Source organism: Acyrthosiphon pisum, chromosome A1 (genome assembly GCF_005508785.2).
Source record: "Acyrthosiphon pisum isolate AL4f chromosome A1, pea_aphid_22Mar2018_4r6ur, whole genome shotgun sequence".
Classification (NCBI taxonomy): domain Eukaryota; kingdom Metazoa; phylum Arthropoda; class Insecta; order Hemiptera; family Aphididae; genus Acyrthosiphon; species Acyrthosiphon pisum.
In genome coordinates, this window is record NC_042494.1 from 78,409,369 (window position 1) to 78,426,252 (window position 16,884).

Below are 16,884 nucleotides of genomic sequence, written 5' to 3' on the forward strand. Positions count from 1 at the left end.
ACCCGGTATACACATGCCACTATCTAACTACTGACCTCATTTATCTAAAAATCATCTTAACTTACTCTTCTCTATTTCTATTTCCCAATAACATATTTTCAAATAAATGTATTTATTATGGTGGTGGTGTTTAACTGTAAAGAATTATAACATAATTTTATTGCCTTATATATTTTTATTATTATATTTTTTAAAATTGTTTTAAATATATTTTAATTTTTACAGACAAATCTAAAGTTTTTCTTATAATATCTATAGAAGGTAGTAGAAAATGAACAATAAATCATACTCATTATTAACTAAAGAGATGATCAACAATTCTGAACATGATGGAGCTGTACCAGAAAATTGTTTTTGCCCAGTTTGCAATGTACATATGAATAGAGTTAAGAGATCTCGACCACTTGATATCCACCAAGAACATAATGCATTTTCATCTGATGGGATTAAAGAACGGTGGTGTCCTATAGATCGATTACAAACTCTCCGTACCAATTCACATCAAACAATGGATCATAGCTCAGAAAGACTGCTAAAATTAAATCCTTATCCAATTTTGGATACTGATCCTACATTGGACAATTTAAACTATTCAAATGCATTATCCAGATTTCCTCATTCATTAGGTAAGTAGGATAAGTAATTTTTAATTAGTTAATTAAAAAATTATTATTTAAAATAACATTTTTTTTTTGTTGAGAGGACGTTACATAGATTTTTGTTGTCTCCGTCTTACAAGTGCATAACATAGCAAATTTACGCTCAGCAGATCACGTTTAACTCCGTTAGTTTAAAAATAAGAGTGAATCGATGTATTTTTAAACTTGACGGTAAGAATACTGTCTGAGTTTGTGTGGGTTTTTCACGATAACTCAGTTTTTAAGTAATTGAAGAGTAGAGGCTCAATTACATGTGCAGTGAACTACACGGGTACCCGTGTTTTTACACAAGACGGGATTAAGGCTGTGTAATAAAAATACCCGTGAGCTAAAATACTCATATATTTACAACTCAAATACAATTGTATTTCAGTACTTTGCAGTTCTGACTTAACGATTTCTCCACTTTCTGAACTCAATATGACGGAAAGCATATCATATTATATTGCGTTTTTAAGCAAAACCTTAAGGTATTCATAACATACTTAAATAATAGGTAGGTAAGTAATCAAGGGCTATACAATTTTTATGATTAATAAATAACCAATTATTTGAATATACATAACGTAACATAAAGTATTTTTGAATTCTGAATTAATATGCAATATACACGGGTATTATACACGGATATACACGATGATTAAAAACATGGCTCCGTAAATACTCCGTATTCTATTACCCGTTCACAACCACGACCCCTAGTTAGGAGAATTTTTAATTTATGCTATATTATTATTATAATTTATGCTATAACTTGCTAAAAATTTGATCTATTGTAAAAAACCCACATATAAACTCAGATAAAGTTCTTAATATCAAGTATAAGGTATAATATATAGGTCAATTTAGTTTTTAAACTAATAGAGCTAAAGTGATCTGCTGAGCGTAAATTTGTTATGTTACGCACTTGTAAGACGGATTCAACAAATTGCTGTGTAGCCTCCTCTTAAGAGGATGTCAGCGCACTATTCGTTTTCTCTCTCTGGCCCACGCGCAACATAGACAAAACGCATTTAAGCAAAATCATTTTTTCTATGCGTTTAAGTAATCTTAGAGTAAAGTCACCTATTACAAAAAAGATAGAGAATAATATTTTAGAGGCAATGGCATATCGATTTTATATTTTATTATTATTTGACTTTGTATTTGACTTTCAAAATAAATAAAAAAATGTTGTACATTTAAATGATGTTAAAATTGTTTTGAGACAATATTTAGACAAATCGATATGTCATTCCCTCAAAAGTATTATTCTCTATCTTTTTGTCATGGGTGAATTTACTCCAAGATTACTTAAACGGTAATCAGAAAAAAAATACCCCGACTAACAACCCCGGAAAAAAAATCCCCAGACTACAATATTACTCAATAAATATTTTTTAAACGTTAATTTGTATCTATAATTAAAAAATTAAATATTATTTCCAAAAATTATATACACTGCCCCAAATTAGTTTAAGTAATAGATAAAAATAAAAAAAAACCTTAGAAGGAATAATTAACAATAATATTTTATATTACTATGTTAATACATATTTTGTGTTGGTATAATACTGTAAAAATTGAATCCCAGAAATAGAATATTACGTTTTGTGTGACATTTTGACGATAATTTATAAGGTATAAGAACTTCAAATGATACTTATGATTGTTGTGTGTGGTTTAGTGTGTACCTTTAATAATATATAATATAAGGTAAAAGGTTACACCTACCTATCTAATCTGTAATGGTTTTAAACTAATTAACAATTTCTAACTATTGTTTAATCATGATTTTATTATTATTATTACCTATTATTATGTTTACCATTTTATGGTAATAAATGATCGAAATATTCGAAATATTTTTATGTGTTATTTTTTTACTGTGAGTGGTGACACAGAACAATCAAACAGAATAACATTTTAAGTTTTGAAAACGTAATATTTTATTTTGGGAATTTAATTTTTACAGAATTAGGTATACCAACATAAAATGTGTATTATTATAGTAATATAAAATGTCATTGTTAATTTTTTCGAAAATTATTTATAGTTATTTATTTATATTATTATTATTATCTATATTTTGAATAATATTTTTGTATAGTATGTTTTAACTGTATTAATTTGACGTATCGATCATTCGAAATATTTTTATGTGCTATACCTATTTGTGAAGTTATTAAGGTTAGTTAATTTGAATTACACGTAATATATTATCGTAATTGAAAACAAAATAATTATTTATAAATTATAATATATAATTTTTTTTAACAATATAATATAATATAATATACGTATTTGTAATTAAATATTAATTATAGATACTAATTATTAACGTTTAAAAAATATTTGTTCAACCATTTGCATGTGGTTGTGAGTAATATTGTAGTCTGGGGATTTTTTTTCCGGGGATTTTTTTCCGGGATTCTACTTAAACACATAGAAAAAATGATTTTGTGTAAATGCATTTTGTCTATGTTGCGTTTGAGCCAGAGAGAGAAAAAAAATAGTGCGCTGATAGCCTCTTAATGATTAATAATATGCCATATATATTGCAATATACAAACAGAAGATTACATTTTTGAAATTAATAAATTAAATATACAATACCTCCTCATAGTAAAAAACATATTTTTTTTTTTTAAGGAAACAAAAAGAAAGATTATACTACACAATCTATGTATGAAATAGAACACAACGATAGACAAAATGATTTTTTTCAATATCATAATAATTCAAGACAATGGGAAGAAACTGAGAACTGTGTAGATCAAGAGGAGTACAAAAATATTGATCAATTTAATTATACATCGAATAAAAAATATGATGTGCACATAAGACAACCTCCTGTTCATCGTCAGCGTAAAGTATGTATTGCAGTAAAAATAAATTTTTATCTATCTGTATTTTAAATTATATACAATAAATTATACTTTAGATATTACCAACGGTTCCTCCTAAGCCTCTTATTTCTACAAATTGTATGCAAAAGATAGGATGCTCATCTTTAACCATAAATGGTCATTTGAATAATACAAATTCAAAGAATAAAGATCTCATGGACATTCCAAATCAGAAAACGCTTGTCAACCACGAACGAATAGGTACATTTATGCCTGTAGAATCAAAAGAAATATTTAAATCAATGAAACATATAAAAGATACATCTAAGGTAAAAGAATCGTTGATGATTACTAAAGAAGACAAACTAATTCATGAACAAACTAGTCCAAAACCAGAATCAATACCTTATAGCGATATCTACGAAAAAGAAAAATCAACATTCTCTGATAAAAATAGTAAACCATTAACTCTTAACACTATAAGACAAACTGATAATAACACATCCGTGTTTCCTGTTAAGTAAGAATAAAATTAATTAAATAATTAAGTATTTTATTCTTAAATCCAATTATTGAATTATTTTATTTCAGTTCATATGGTTTACACATGGACTTAACATCTGAAAGTAAATATAAACTCAAACACACCACAATGCTACGTATTTGTTTATGTTAATTTATATACTGTTTCTATAATAGATGCTCGAAAAAGCTTAGAATCTCCAATAGTGCAAACCCTTAACAAGAGTATAGAACAAGATATAACTAATGAACCAAATAAATTAGCTTTTGACCATTTGTTTTCAGGTATTATTATGTTTAAAATACAAATCTAATAAAAATAAATAAATGGAATAAATACCTGTATAATGATAATTTTTAATACAAAAAAAATTACAGGTACTCAAATTCAAAAAGATAATTTTGAATATCATTCAGCATTACGCCCTAGTTTATTTTCTAATATGCCTCCTTACATAAGATTTTCTTCCCATGATATTAAAGGTACTAACGTTTTTATTTAATACTTGGATAAAACTTATTAACATTTTTCAATAATTGTCGTTACAGGTGAATCATTTCCATTATCTTTGCAAAAGTTATTAAAGTGGAAACTAAGTTCTATAACTCCAATTGTTGTACGTCGAACTATTCAAAATAGTGGTTTTAAACTCGTTAGAAGTGAGCATAGTTTATTTAAAATTGCAACTTATCCTTCTGTCATAACCATTCAATCCAATCAAAATGGTATTTCCTTACAAAATCACCTTGGTTACATCTCTTATTGTTGATACTTTCTTTGGTAGCTCTTCTACCTGATGATTTATTATGGTACCTAGACTGTGTACCTGACACCTGTACTTTTTTCTTTTTCCTTTTGCATTGCCTATATGAATGTTAAAATAATAATACATTTTTTTCTTATTATTTTTAAGAATCTAATGACTGGGTTGGAACTTGGGGTAAACATATGAAATCATTGTGTTTCAAAACACTTCGAGAACAGCAAAAACTTAACCATTTTCCGGGTACTTTTCAAATTGGTCGCAAAGATAGGTTGTGGAAAAACTTGCATAGATTAATGTTAAAATATGGTAAAGAAAATTTTGGCTTTATACCCACATCATATATACTACCTCAAGAAGCTAGAATTTTACGACAAGTTTGGGAAAAAAATGATGAAGATAAATGGATTGTTAAACCGGTATTTATTTATTTTTTAGTTGTTCCTTAAAATAATGATTAAACTAATGTCTTGAAATCTTTTTTATTTACAGCCAGCATCTGCTAGAGGAACTGGTATTCGTGTTATATCTAAATGGGGTCAAATACCAAAGAAAGTACCTTTGGTTGTACAAAGATACATAGATAATCCATATCTAATCAATGACACCAAATTTGATCTAAGACTATATATACTCATCACTTCAATTAATCCACTTCGGCTATATCTTTATGATAATGGCCTTGTGCGATTTGCTTCTGGTATAATAATTTTTGTTTTATGATTGAAACTTTCACTTATTTATTTGTAATATTTCAGTTAAGTATTCATCTGATCTTACCACTCTATGTGATAGATATATGCATTTGACAAACTACAGTATTAACAGACTTAGTAGTCAATATACTCAAAATGAAGATGCTGATGCATGTCAAGGTCATAAATGGTAAATGTATTGAATTCAATGTATTTATTTTAGATTTAATGTTAGGATTTATATTTTAAATAACATAATCATTATTAACCTATTATCATAACTTAGGACATTAAAATCATTATGGACATATATGGAAAAAGAACGCAACGTTGACGTTAAAAAATTGTGGGAGAGTTTGGAAGATCTGGTTGTTAAAACTGTCATTAGTGGTGAATCACCTATGAGTCAAATGTGTCGTTCAAATTTGAGCAATAGATATAACGCATACGAATTATTTGGTATAGATGTTTTGTTCGATGAACATCTTAAACCTTGGATATTAGAGGTAATTAAAATTACATATTTATAGCATTGAATAATGAATTATAAATGGTTCTATGTTCAATGTTAGGTAAATATATCTCCTTCGTTGCATTCATCTTCTCCGCTTGACTTGGCTGTCAAGGGACCATTAGTCAAAGACCTAATGAATATGGTTGGTTATCATATCCCAAATAAAATGTCTCAAAGTACACATGTGAGTTATAAATTATAATTGCTTGTACAAATATAAGTTACATTTCATTTTTATAATCAACCTTCAATAAATATTTTTACTAAATTAAAAATTTGTATAGAATACTTTGCTCAAGATGTTAGGAGTAAAATCATCACTATGCTATGATAAGAGATTATATACATTCAATTTATCTGCTAAGGAAAAAGAAAAACAAGAATATTATTCAAATGCTGAATCCAGAGTAGAAGTACTAAATTATTAATTACCATTATAAGTATCAATTAATTATAAACTTTAAATTTTTTCTAGTATATCGACTGCATATTAGATGATCTATTACCAGATGATATTAGGCATCTTATAATTTATGAAGATGAACTTACACAAATTGGCTCGTATGTATTTCATCAATATATAATTGTTTTTCTATATTTATAACTATACTATAAAATTTTAATGATCTTAGATTTCAAAAAGTATTTCCAACCACTTCATCTTTTAAATATCATCAATACTTTGAAGGTTCTAGATATTATAATATGCTTTTTGATGCATGGGAATGTAAATACAGTAACAACAGAGATGAAGGTAAGAACTATTTTTAAAAACTTGATGTAGGTATGTGTTGATTAATATTTATATCATATAAAGTGCACAATAATAATTTTATTTTTAAGGCATTGCTGTGCTTGAAAAGTTATGTCAGCTGAAAATTCACCTGGAAGTGCCTGACATTGATGAAGAACAATCAAAAGTAACATATTCAATTCTTAAGATAAAAATATAAGTATTTGTATCTGAAAAATATTTTATCACTTTCATGAGTCATGCAAATGATTTTAAAAGTGCTTATTTATAATCTTTTTACTTTATCAGTTCACTTGCCTATAAACTAAAGATGCAATAGGTCTTCACAATTATTACTACTATTAAATTTAACACATACTAATTACACACACTAATTAATGTTGTGTTATTATATAGTATGAAGATGTTTTTGTAGTTTTAATTTTATAAGTCCTTAACAAGTTTTATTTTCGTAAAAATGTTTGTCATGGGATGTTAGAAAAAAAGACTAAATTATATTAATACTGTATAGTGTGTATAAATAAAATTATCATACTTATTTAAATAGGGGTGGACAATTTTATTATATCACAATTTCATAAAAATAGTTAACGATTTAATTTCTGATGAAAATATTTCTTATTATATAATAAATAAATAAACTTAATAGGTACCTTAAAGTTAAAAGTAATATGTATATGAATAGGTTTATCTCATGAATAAATGATAAAACATAATGTAACAATTAGATTACTTTTTATCATTTTACTTCTTATATTCAAGCTATATTTATTTTTAGATAATCTTTTAATTTAATTTGTACTTTAAGAGTTAGTATTCAAACAAGAACAAATATCGGACCTTAAAAAAAAATATTTAACTAGTTACTATAATTATTTATATTATTAACACTGTCTATCTATCTGTTATCCAATCTTTGACTGAAGATTATAATCTAGTACCATGTTAACTAATCAGTCTACAGCAGTGGCGGTTTTGATATGTATTTTTACACTAGACAACCAAATATTAAATATACTATTACTCTAACACAGTAACATATGTATGATATGTTAAAGTATAATTAAACATTTTAATTCATTGATAATGGATAAATGGTTAGCCAGTGCTCAGTTATGATTAAATCATTAAAGACGAGTGACGGTAGCTTTGGGGGGCCCGCATAGCAGTGACAACAGCGCCAATTGTGTGAGTTTGAGCCCAGTCCCCAACCTAGCAAGTAGCGCTGTTGTATACTTTGTACCCGGGTGCCAACATTTAGAGGCAGTAGATTTTGATCGCCTCTGTTATGCGCATGCGCTATTTACACTATTTTACAGGTTACGCGTTTGTGCGTAGACGCATCTCGTATGCCTAAACTCAAATGGAAACATAACCAGTCACCACTTCTTCTTTCGTGACTTCGGCCCTAGACTGTTCAACAGATTTGCCTTCAAATTTCCCTATCCAATGCTAACTCCTTCCAATCTATCCTTGGTCTCACTTTCTCTATGTCCTCTTTGACTTTTATCTTCCCCGCGTAGTCTTGGTCTTCCAAGTAGTTGTTTTCTATGTGGTACATTCTCCTGTACTGTTTTTACCAATGATCCTGTTTTTTGTCAAGAATAACCTGCCCACTTCAGCCATCTTTTGGTAGTATCTTCTTTAATGCTTGGCCTTTGATACAATTCCTGAAGATCCTTGTTACGTATCCTCCATTCTCCTGTAGATTCGTTTTTACATGGCCTATACATTTTCCTCAGTACCTTTCTTTCAAACACTAATAGAGCATTATCATCTATTTTCCTTAAGGTCCAAGTTTCATTACCATATGTCACAACTGGCTTGTTAAGTGTCTGATATATTTGGGACTTAAGATCACTGGAGATTAATCTGTAACTTAGTAACTTTGTCAGACCAAAATAACATTTATTGCCAGCTTGTATTCTTGCTTTTATTTCCATGTCTATTTCATTCTGCTGTGTTATTAGTGCGCCAAAGTATTTGAACTGCTGTATTTTTCTGAACTTGTAGTTTTCGACTTCTAGGCACTCATTGCGGTGATCTACTTGGTCTCGTGTCTTTGAACTAGCGTGCAGTTATACATTTTGCAGCATTTATGAGTTTTTTATTGTTCTTTGAGTTTATCAACTTTCTGCCATCAAGACTTGCCATCCGCATATACTATGATTCTAATGTTATTTTATCCTAATTTTACACCTTTCTTATCTAGAATTGCTTCTTTTACTACTTTTTCCAAGACTATGTTGAATAGAATAGGTGACATAGCATCACCCTGCCTTAATCCAGTTGTCACTTGTACTGTCTCTGATAGGGCGTCCTACTTTTACTTTGATGTCAGTGTGTCCGATACTGCATTCTATGAGGTTTATTAGCTTTTGCGTCAATCCAAACTCTTCTACAGTCTTAATTAGAGATACTATGTATTGAAACATAAGTTTTTTTTGTAATCAATGAATAACATATGCACACTTTTATTATATTCCCAAGTCACCACTTAATACTTAAACATGTGAATGAAACAATTAATTTTTCTCTGATCTATTTATACCTGAGAGCTTGATATATGATTCATCTACTCTGCATTTAAAAATATAGCAATTATATATCTTTGTATGCAACTTCTAATATCTAATGAATTTTTAGTTTTAAGCAAATTAGTTCATTATATTAACTATGGGGGTTTGTTTTGATGTTGTAGTATTATTAAAAAAAAAAAAAAAAACTGGCAAAGTTATATGAGTTGTATGGTTGGTTTCAAATGTACTTAGTCATTAAGTAGATGACTAAATGATGTGGTCAATTTAAACTCAATAATGATTCATTGTACACAAAAAAACTATTCTGATTAAACGCCATTAGCAATTACCTTATATATCTAGAGAAATCTTACAATTTATTTATATTTCTATAAGTAATTAATTTTTCTATTTGTGATACAGAAACTGTGGAACTAATTTTTTCCTAACACTTCACACGATAAATATTGTTATTAACTTAAAAATTCAATACCCCAATGTGCCATTTAAATAACTGAATGATTAACTTAAGTCGGAATCTTGTATTAAATCTTCTAACTTTCTGCCTTCAAAAAAATTGCCATCCACATAATTCAAAAAAATGTTAAAATGTTTATAAATAGTGCAAAAAAGAGCTCAAAAATTTAGAAAATCAGAACATAATTAAAAAAACCTAATATTAATACTTAGTGAATGTTTTAAGTCTGTGCAGTTATTAATTTATTTTTGAATTACATTTCGATGAAATCAAATTTTTATAAATTGGTGCTGTTTAAATATTCCCAAAATTACCAACTAGATCTAATTTTCTATCAGAAACCACCTTCAAAGTTTAAAATTAAAGCATTTTTCCTGATTTAGAATACGATATATAAAAAAAAAACTTTGTAAAATTAATACATTTATACATTTATTGCTTAGAATCATAATAATCATAAAATATATAGCCTAAACAGATATATTTTTACTGATATTTTTTGATGAAATATTTTGAAGTTTTAAAAACTAAATGTGAGGAGAAATTTAAAAACTGATTGAATATAATCATAACTTATTAAATGTTTATATATTATACTATTATTAGCACAATATAGGGGTGGCCAAACCGCGACTCGCATCATAGACTAATGTTATGATGTTAATCTGACATTATTATTGTATTTTTATTATATTGTTTCACCTTCTATACATTTTATTATATTTGATGTCTTATCTTATTTACGATAATTGAGAACATTTCTTTTCCTGATCTTGGCTCTTACATATTTTGTATTATATTGTACGGCTCACAGCTCTCTTATCGCTGGCCACTCCTGCTATATTACTTATGTTTGGTATTTAACATTTACTCAATACAAATATTAATATTTTTTTTAAAATGCACCTTCAAATAAAATAATTAAAAAATAAAAATTGCTCATTTTGTTAAAAACCCTAAAATATTTTTTAAAACACAATTTTAATTATATTATAATTATTATCAAAATCTATACTTAAACATTTTTAACATAAAATATTTTTTGATGATAAATATTGGTTTATAATTAATATAATGTGATCTGTCATTGTTTATAAATAAAAGTTAAATAAAAAAAAAAAAATAAATAAATAAAATACAATTTCCCACTTGTGATAATTACAAGCTAACAAGTATTTAATTAATTAATTCTGTATGCTTTTAATAATTATTAAGGAGCCAATTATGTGGTGCTTCAGAAATGCCTATTTCGCCTATAAAAATGTTAAATTTTGTAAGTGGGTGGTATTTTTATTTGGAGTTATCTTAGCATGTGAATTTAAGTGTTTTAATCACTGTGAAGTAATTGTGAACCTAGTATAGCCTATAAATGAAAATTAGAAAAAATGGTTACTGTTGCATTCCATTTTAAGTTTTTCCATGTTTAATTAGAAATATATTGTTTTTACTATACTTTTCTTTATTGAAATAGATATTATTTGTTATGGGTCCGTGTTTTAAGTGTTGAGGGTTACAGTAATCATGGTATAACCCTGATATTTAGACTTCCTTAGAAGAATATACAATATTAATAATGAATGTATAAATCATTATTTATGAAAAATATCTGATATCTGATGTAATTGTTAATATAAATATTTTATAAATGCATTACTATTATTAGCTTAATATAACATAATATGATTTTTGTGGCAATTTATATTTAAGAAGAAATATCTCTACTTAAAAATAAAACTAAATGTACCATTCAATAGTTATTTATTTTTATTGTATTATTGCAAAGAAAACATTGTTTTTTGCTTTTGGTGACAGTTGATAAATCATATTGTATTAAATTGTGTGACACATTAGATTTAAATTAGGTAAAATAAAATATTACAGTTTTAATGTTTGGTTGTACCCTGTAGAAATAAGTAGTATTCTAATTAATTATTTTAAATAATTTATAAAGTTCAGGATATTAGTAGTTATAATTCAATCAAAACTTTCTCAGTATTATTTTAAATACATGTTTATTATGTTTATCAATTATCATATAATTTAGCTATAACAATATGTTTAATGCTGTAATTTTTTTAATGTTTTCTAAATCAAAATTATGTTTATGGATGGATTAATTTAAGTCTTAGTTTTTAATAATATATAATAGTTATTTTTATAATAAATTTGAGTTAGACAAGATCGAAGAGCAAAGACAAATAAATATAAGTGATATAAGACATTTTTTATTTGACTCAACTGTTTAAAATATTAGCAGCATAATATACAGCATATTATGTTTTAAAATGCTAAATATTGCAACTTCAAAGAAGTTGAAATCATTTTTGGACTCTAAAATCATTCATAAATATAATTTTAGTTATATTAGTTTAGCTATTAGGTTAGTTGATTTTAGTGTTATGGGTTGTTTAATTTATGTTTAAGGGGGTATTGGATAAACAAGTCTTCACAATCAAATTAAATTTAAATATTTAAACATTATTATTATTTTGTTTTCAATTTCACAATAATTGACTGAGTATGATTGGATTAATGAATCACATAACTAATAATAAAAAGGTGGGCAAGTTAATGAAAATAATTAACTCAAGTTAAGTTAAGTTAAGAGGACACAAGATCGATAAGTTAAAAGTTAACAGTTAACAAATTATAAATTTAACTCGATAAATTAAAAGTTAATATAGAAAAAAATATTAACTTACCTCAGTTTAAAAAAAGTTAATCTATTAATTTTTTTAATCACATAAAGAGTGAATGTGTCTTTTTAGTTTCTAATTTCTAAATTATAAAAAACAATTTTATTGCACTTTTTTTTTTTTTGTATACCCTTTTATTTTTACTTTACTATTATTTACTAATTTAAACTATACTCATCTCAAATTCATAATTTAACAAATATATTTTTTTATATCATATAGCAATTGAATAAAATATAAGTTATATAACATTAAAACATAACAATTGTCAATTTAAAATTTAAAATGATTAATTTTTTAAAAACATTTATAATTGCAACTCGTACAATATATAATTTACAACTTAATAAAGTATATGAATATACACAAAATTATGTTATCAAGAAAAATAACAGAAATGTTTGTGTTTTTGTATTGGATTATTTTTATTTTATACTGACATAGTAATATTTACGTATAAACGATAAATTTCAAAATGTTTTTAACTTGATAGTTTTTTTTTAAATCAACTGAGAAAAATTAAGTTATTTCAACTGTAAATTAAACTAGTTAAGTTAAAAAGTTAAAAAAAAATTAACTTTTTAACTAGTTAATGCCCACCTTTGCTAATAATATTTAAATAATTTACATTAAGTAATATGTAATTCAATCATAGAATATAACTGTTTCAATATATATCTGTTATAATTAGACATTAATACTGTATAATATTTTTAACAAATTAATAAATATTTTGTATTTTATAACTTAATTTTTAAAATTTAAATAGATATTTTCATAGATTCAATAAATTAAAATAAAATAACATTATTCAAAGGTTAACACGTTTAAAAAATGTTGTAATGTACTTTTAAGCATGAAAAGTTACCTTAATTAATGAAGATCAATGATTGTGAATTAAATTTACGTATGGATTGGTGTTGTACTAAGTTTATCATGCCACTACCCTTTATGTATTAATTATTTTAGTTAATATTTTGTTTAAATATTGGTTTTTTATGTATTTTCTTTTTATCTGTTAGACTTGCGACATCCACCAAAATACACAAATGGAAGTTGAAAAAATGTTGGAAAATTCAGGCAGTGATAAATTAAGTGACCATCATCAAGCGGTCATCAGGTAAACTGATAACTGATCATGTATACTTAAATATAATATTTTATTTTGGTTTTTATAAATATTATGTTCACAAATATAATTAATACCGTACAATTTTATTTTATCGTTTATTTATGTTGCTTATTTGATTTACATACACCTTTATGTTCATACTTTTGCTTTTGTGAAGTTCTAGACTTTTTATAAAATAATACTATTACACTAGAGTCTGCAATATTATTAATAAAATACCTATCTTGCAAAAGTCTTTCGTTTGGTGATTACTCAACAATTTAAATTGTTGTTTTTATGTAGTTTTCATTAATGAGAATATTAATTTAAAATTAGAAATTATATTATAAACTATTATCTGTGTATATTATTTCTAAATAAGGAATTTATTATTCAATAGTATTAACATCCATAACAATACTTTAAAAAAAGTATTTAGTTAAGTTTTAACTTAATTATTTTCTTGTGTATATATAAAAAAAATATTATAATGAATTGTATTTACTAATAATTGGCTTGCTACTTCTTACTAGTTGAATGATTAATTTATTACAAGAGCATGTTTACAGGTTATTTTGTATTTGTGTGTGTGTGTATGTGTGTTTATTTGTCACTTTTGATATACTGGTGAAGTGTTTTAGACACTGACCTATATGTTTTTTTTATATTTGTCTATCAGTCATTTTTCAATGTCTGCTGCTGAACGTCGTCATATGGTATATACATCTATAACAATGTCTGACGAAGGAGATTGGATTAGTGATGATTTTCCGTTTGATGATGATTCTGCATCAGCAACCAGTCATCCAATGGTTTCCTGATATATAACCATGTTAATGAACACTAAGCATGCAATAACATCAAACCGATTGCGATTGTATGGTTTTGTTCATGGCTTTTGGACTTGGCTAAAAACACATATTAATTAGTTTTTTAGTTAAATTAAACAAATATTATAAATTGTGATACTTTGGATATATTCCTTAATGTAGGGGGCAAAGTTTTACTTGCATTTTAGACTTGAATATTGATTATTTATGTAAATAATATTTTTTACATTCCTACTAGTTGAGGGGTTGTTAAAAATAAGTGTGTATATTTTTTATTCTGTGATAAGGCTAAACTATTTTATTTATTTATTTTTGAGGACTCCAAACTTACACAAATTGTTTGTTAAAAGCTGTTTCACGCGGATAAGAACCACGCATTGGCAATATTCCTAGTTTCACCAAATTTTTACTATTATCTTTTCATGGTGAAAATTTGGTTTATATTTATATTGTAACTCTGGCATTATGGGTTTTTTTCTCACGTGAAACCGTTTGTCCATATAATTTTGTAATCAAGCAACAAACAACTTACCATGTGGTTCTGCCGTGAAACCATTTGTTTGTTACATTGAATTAGTTCTTAAAATTTCATAAATCAAACTATTTAAAAAGCGGATGTCTTTTTAAGCATAGTAGTAATTTTAGTTACATTTTGTATAGTGTAAAGAAAAAAATGTTATGGTATTGTTGATGGTAGATTTTTACTATTATGTGCAATATTGGTTTTTTATGACCAACTATTTTGTAACTACATTCAATTTTAAATCAAACAAGATAGCATTAAAATTACGTTTAATCAATTCAAATTAATAGTAAGATTTTCAACTCAATTTACATGTTTTATAAACAAATATTTAAAATTTTGATTTTGTATTTAAAATTATTACAGTAAATTCACATTGTAAAATAAATAAATATTATCATCATATATTATGCTTTCATAGGATTTGTAATGTCTAATTCGCATAATATGTCATTACTATTATATTATGTGAATAAATCACTGCCATGCCTTTAGTTAATACACATTTCAATTTGCATTTTGTATTAAAACAACTACATTTTTACTATTTTTAACCGTACAATTAATATAATCTTAAAATTAAATATTTTATCATATTATCTTATTACGATGACAGACACAAAAAATCAAGATTGAAGGATAACCAAACACTATTTCCATATTATACAGAATCGTTATTACTTTGAATTTCTCATAAATTTTGAATTTTACTTGAGTGAGTGAGGTTATTGTTTTTAAAATCAATTTAGGCCATACAGTTGTAGATGTTGGTAATTGCCAAGAAACAAATTGATGTAAAGTAGTCTTTAAATATGTTATTTTAAAATTGCTCTAACTTTTTAATTTGTAAAATAAATTGGTATACCTAAGTAGATAATTATTAATTTATTGTTATACTTGATTGAATTTAAATATGTGTTCATATATATATATATATATATAATTTATAAACATTGTTCTGAGTACTCGTATTAAAGGTTATACAAATTGTAACTTAATTTGAAGACAATATTACATTTATTTAGTTTTAATAATATTAGATTCAACAAAATTTTATTTGTTTGTAGATTTTGTGAATTGTGACAATTTTATGTTGTACATTTTTATCTTTTTAATAAACTATTTAATGATTAATGTGAAAAGTTTACAAGCAGGATTACTTCATATCAAATAAGTTGTTTGTTACATTTGCTTATACGCATATAATTTTATGTATAAGTAGTGTTCAAAAAAATCATTTACATAATTTGATTTGTACCTAGTATAATTACAAAAATCCATTAAAACATATAAAAATCAACTATTCTAATAACATTTCATATAGAAAATGTAAGTGGAATGTGAATAATGATTTTTCCTTGAAACTTATATTGCAACGCCAAATATTAATGGGTTAAGCAATAAAAATTGTATTTGTTTTTATGTTGAGATGTACATAAAGTTTAAGACAGAATACAAAAGTTAACATAATAGACTTTCAAAAACTGTCATACAAATTACAATTTTAATACATGGTTACCTCTTAAGCAAGGAAACTAAATTTTGAAAGCATTTTTAATTATTACTGAAATTTGGTTAAGACTGCAGCCTCCCTCCCACATGATCACCACTGGCTACTGACACTTATTGTTACAACTTACAATCATCATACACGGGAAAGATTTTTTTTTTCATTTCCGTGTTTAAAGAACCCAAGAAACGTATATATTCACTGAAAGCGAGGAACTTAGATACGTATATTATTAGGTTTACGAATAAAGTGGTCCTCCGAACATTTAAGGTCTGTGGTTGCAGATCTGTAACTACTGTTTTAAAGGTAGTCATTTTATGATGGTAACTTATATTAATTAATTAATTAAATTTATCAATTTAATTCACATATTTGTATTCCCCAAACACTATACTTGTGATCATCATCGTGTGTTTTCTTTTGTTAAATTAAATCAATATTCCAGAGCATATTTACCAAAAGGACAAGCATTTTAAATTTT

General features: G+C 25.8%; 1 protein-coding gene across 1 annotated transcript in view; it reads left to right on the top strand.

Moving 5' to 3' along the window:
- The window catches only part of LOC100167599 (tubulin polyglutamylase TTLL4), a 17,708-nt gene extending 3,063 nt beyond the window's left edge, over positions 1-14,645 (top strand). The window contains exons 2-19 of the mRNA XM_001946777.5: positions 226-626; positions 3,291-3,511; positions 3,583-4,007; positions 4,079-4,113; positions 4,187-4,294; positions 4,388-4,492; positions 4,559-4,669; positions 4,924-5,192; positions 5,266-5,473; positions 5,532-5,658; positions 5,755-5,974; positions 6,041-6,166; positions 6,267-6,395; positions 6,458-6,543; positions 6,615-6,736; positions 6,826-6,902; positions 13,452-13,549; positions 14,220-14,645. Coding sequence (XP_001946812.2) covers positions 272-626; positions 3,291-3,511; positions 3,583-4,007; positions 4,079-4,113; positions 4,187-4,294; positions 4,388-4,492; positions 4,559-4,669; positions 4,924-5,192; positions 5,266-5,473; positions 5,532-5,658; positions 5,755-5,974; positions 6,041-6,166; positions 6,267-6,395; positions 6,458-6,543; positions 6,615-6,736; positions 6,826-6,902; positions 13,452-13,549; positions 14,220-14,361 — 2,964 coding nt within the window. The 5' untranslated portion in view covers positions 226-271 and the 3' untranslated portion in view covers positions 14,362-14,645. The remainder of the gene's footprint in view (positions 1-225; positions 627-3,290; positions 3,512-3,582; positions 4,008-4,078; positions 4,114-4,186; positions 4,295-4,387; positions 4,493-4,558; positions 4,670-4,923; positions 5,193-5,265; positions 5,474-5,531; positions 5,659-5,754; positions 5,975-6,040; positions 6,167-6,266; positions 6,396-6,457; positions 6,544-6,614; positions 6,737-6,825; positions 6,903-13,451; positions 13,550-14,219) is intronic.
- Positions 14,646-16,884: the final 2,239 nt, after the last annotated feature.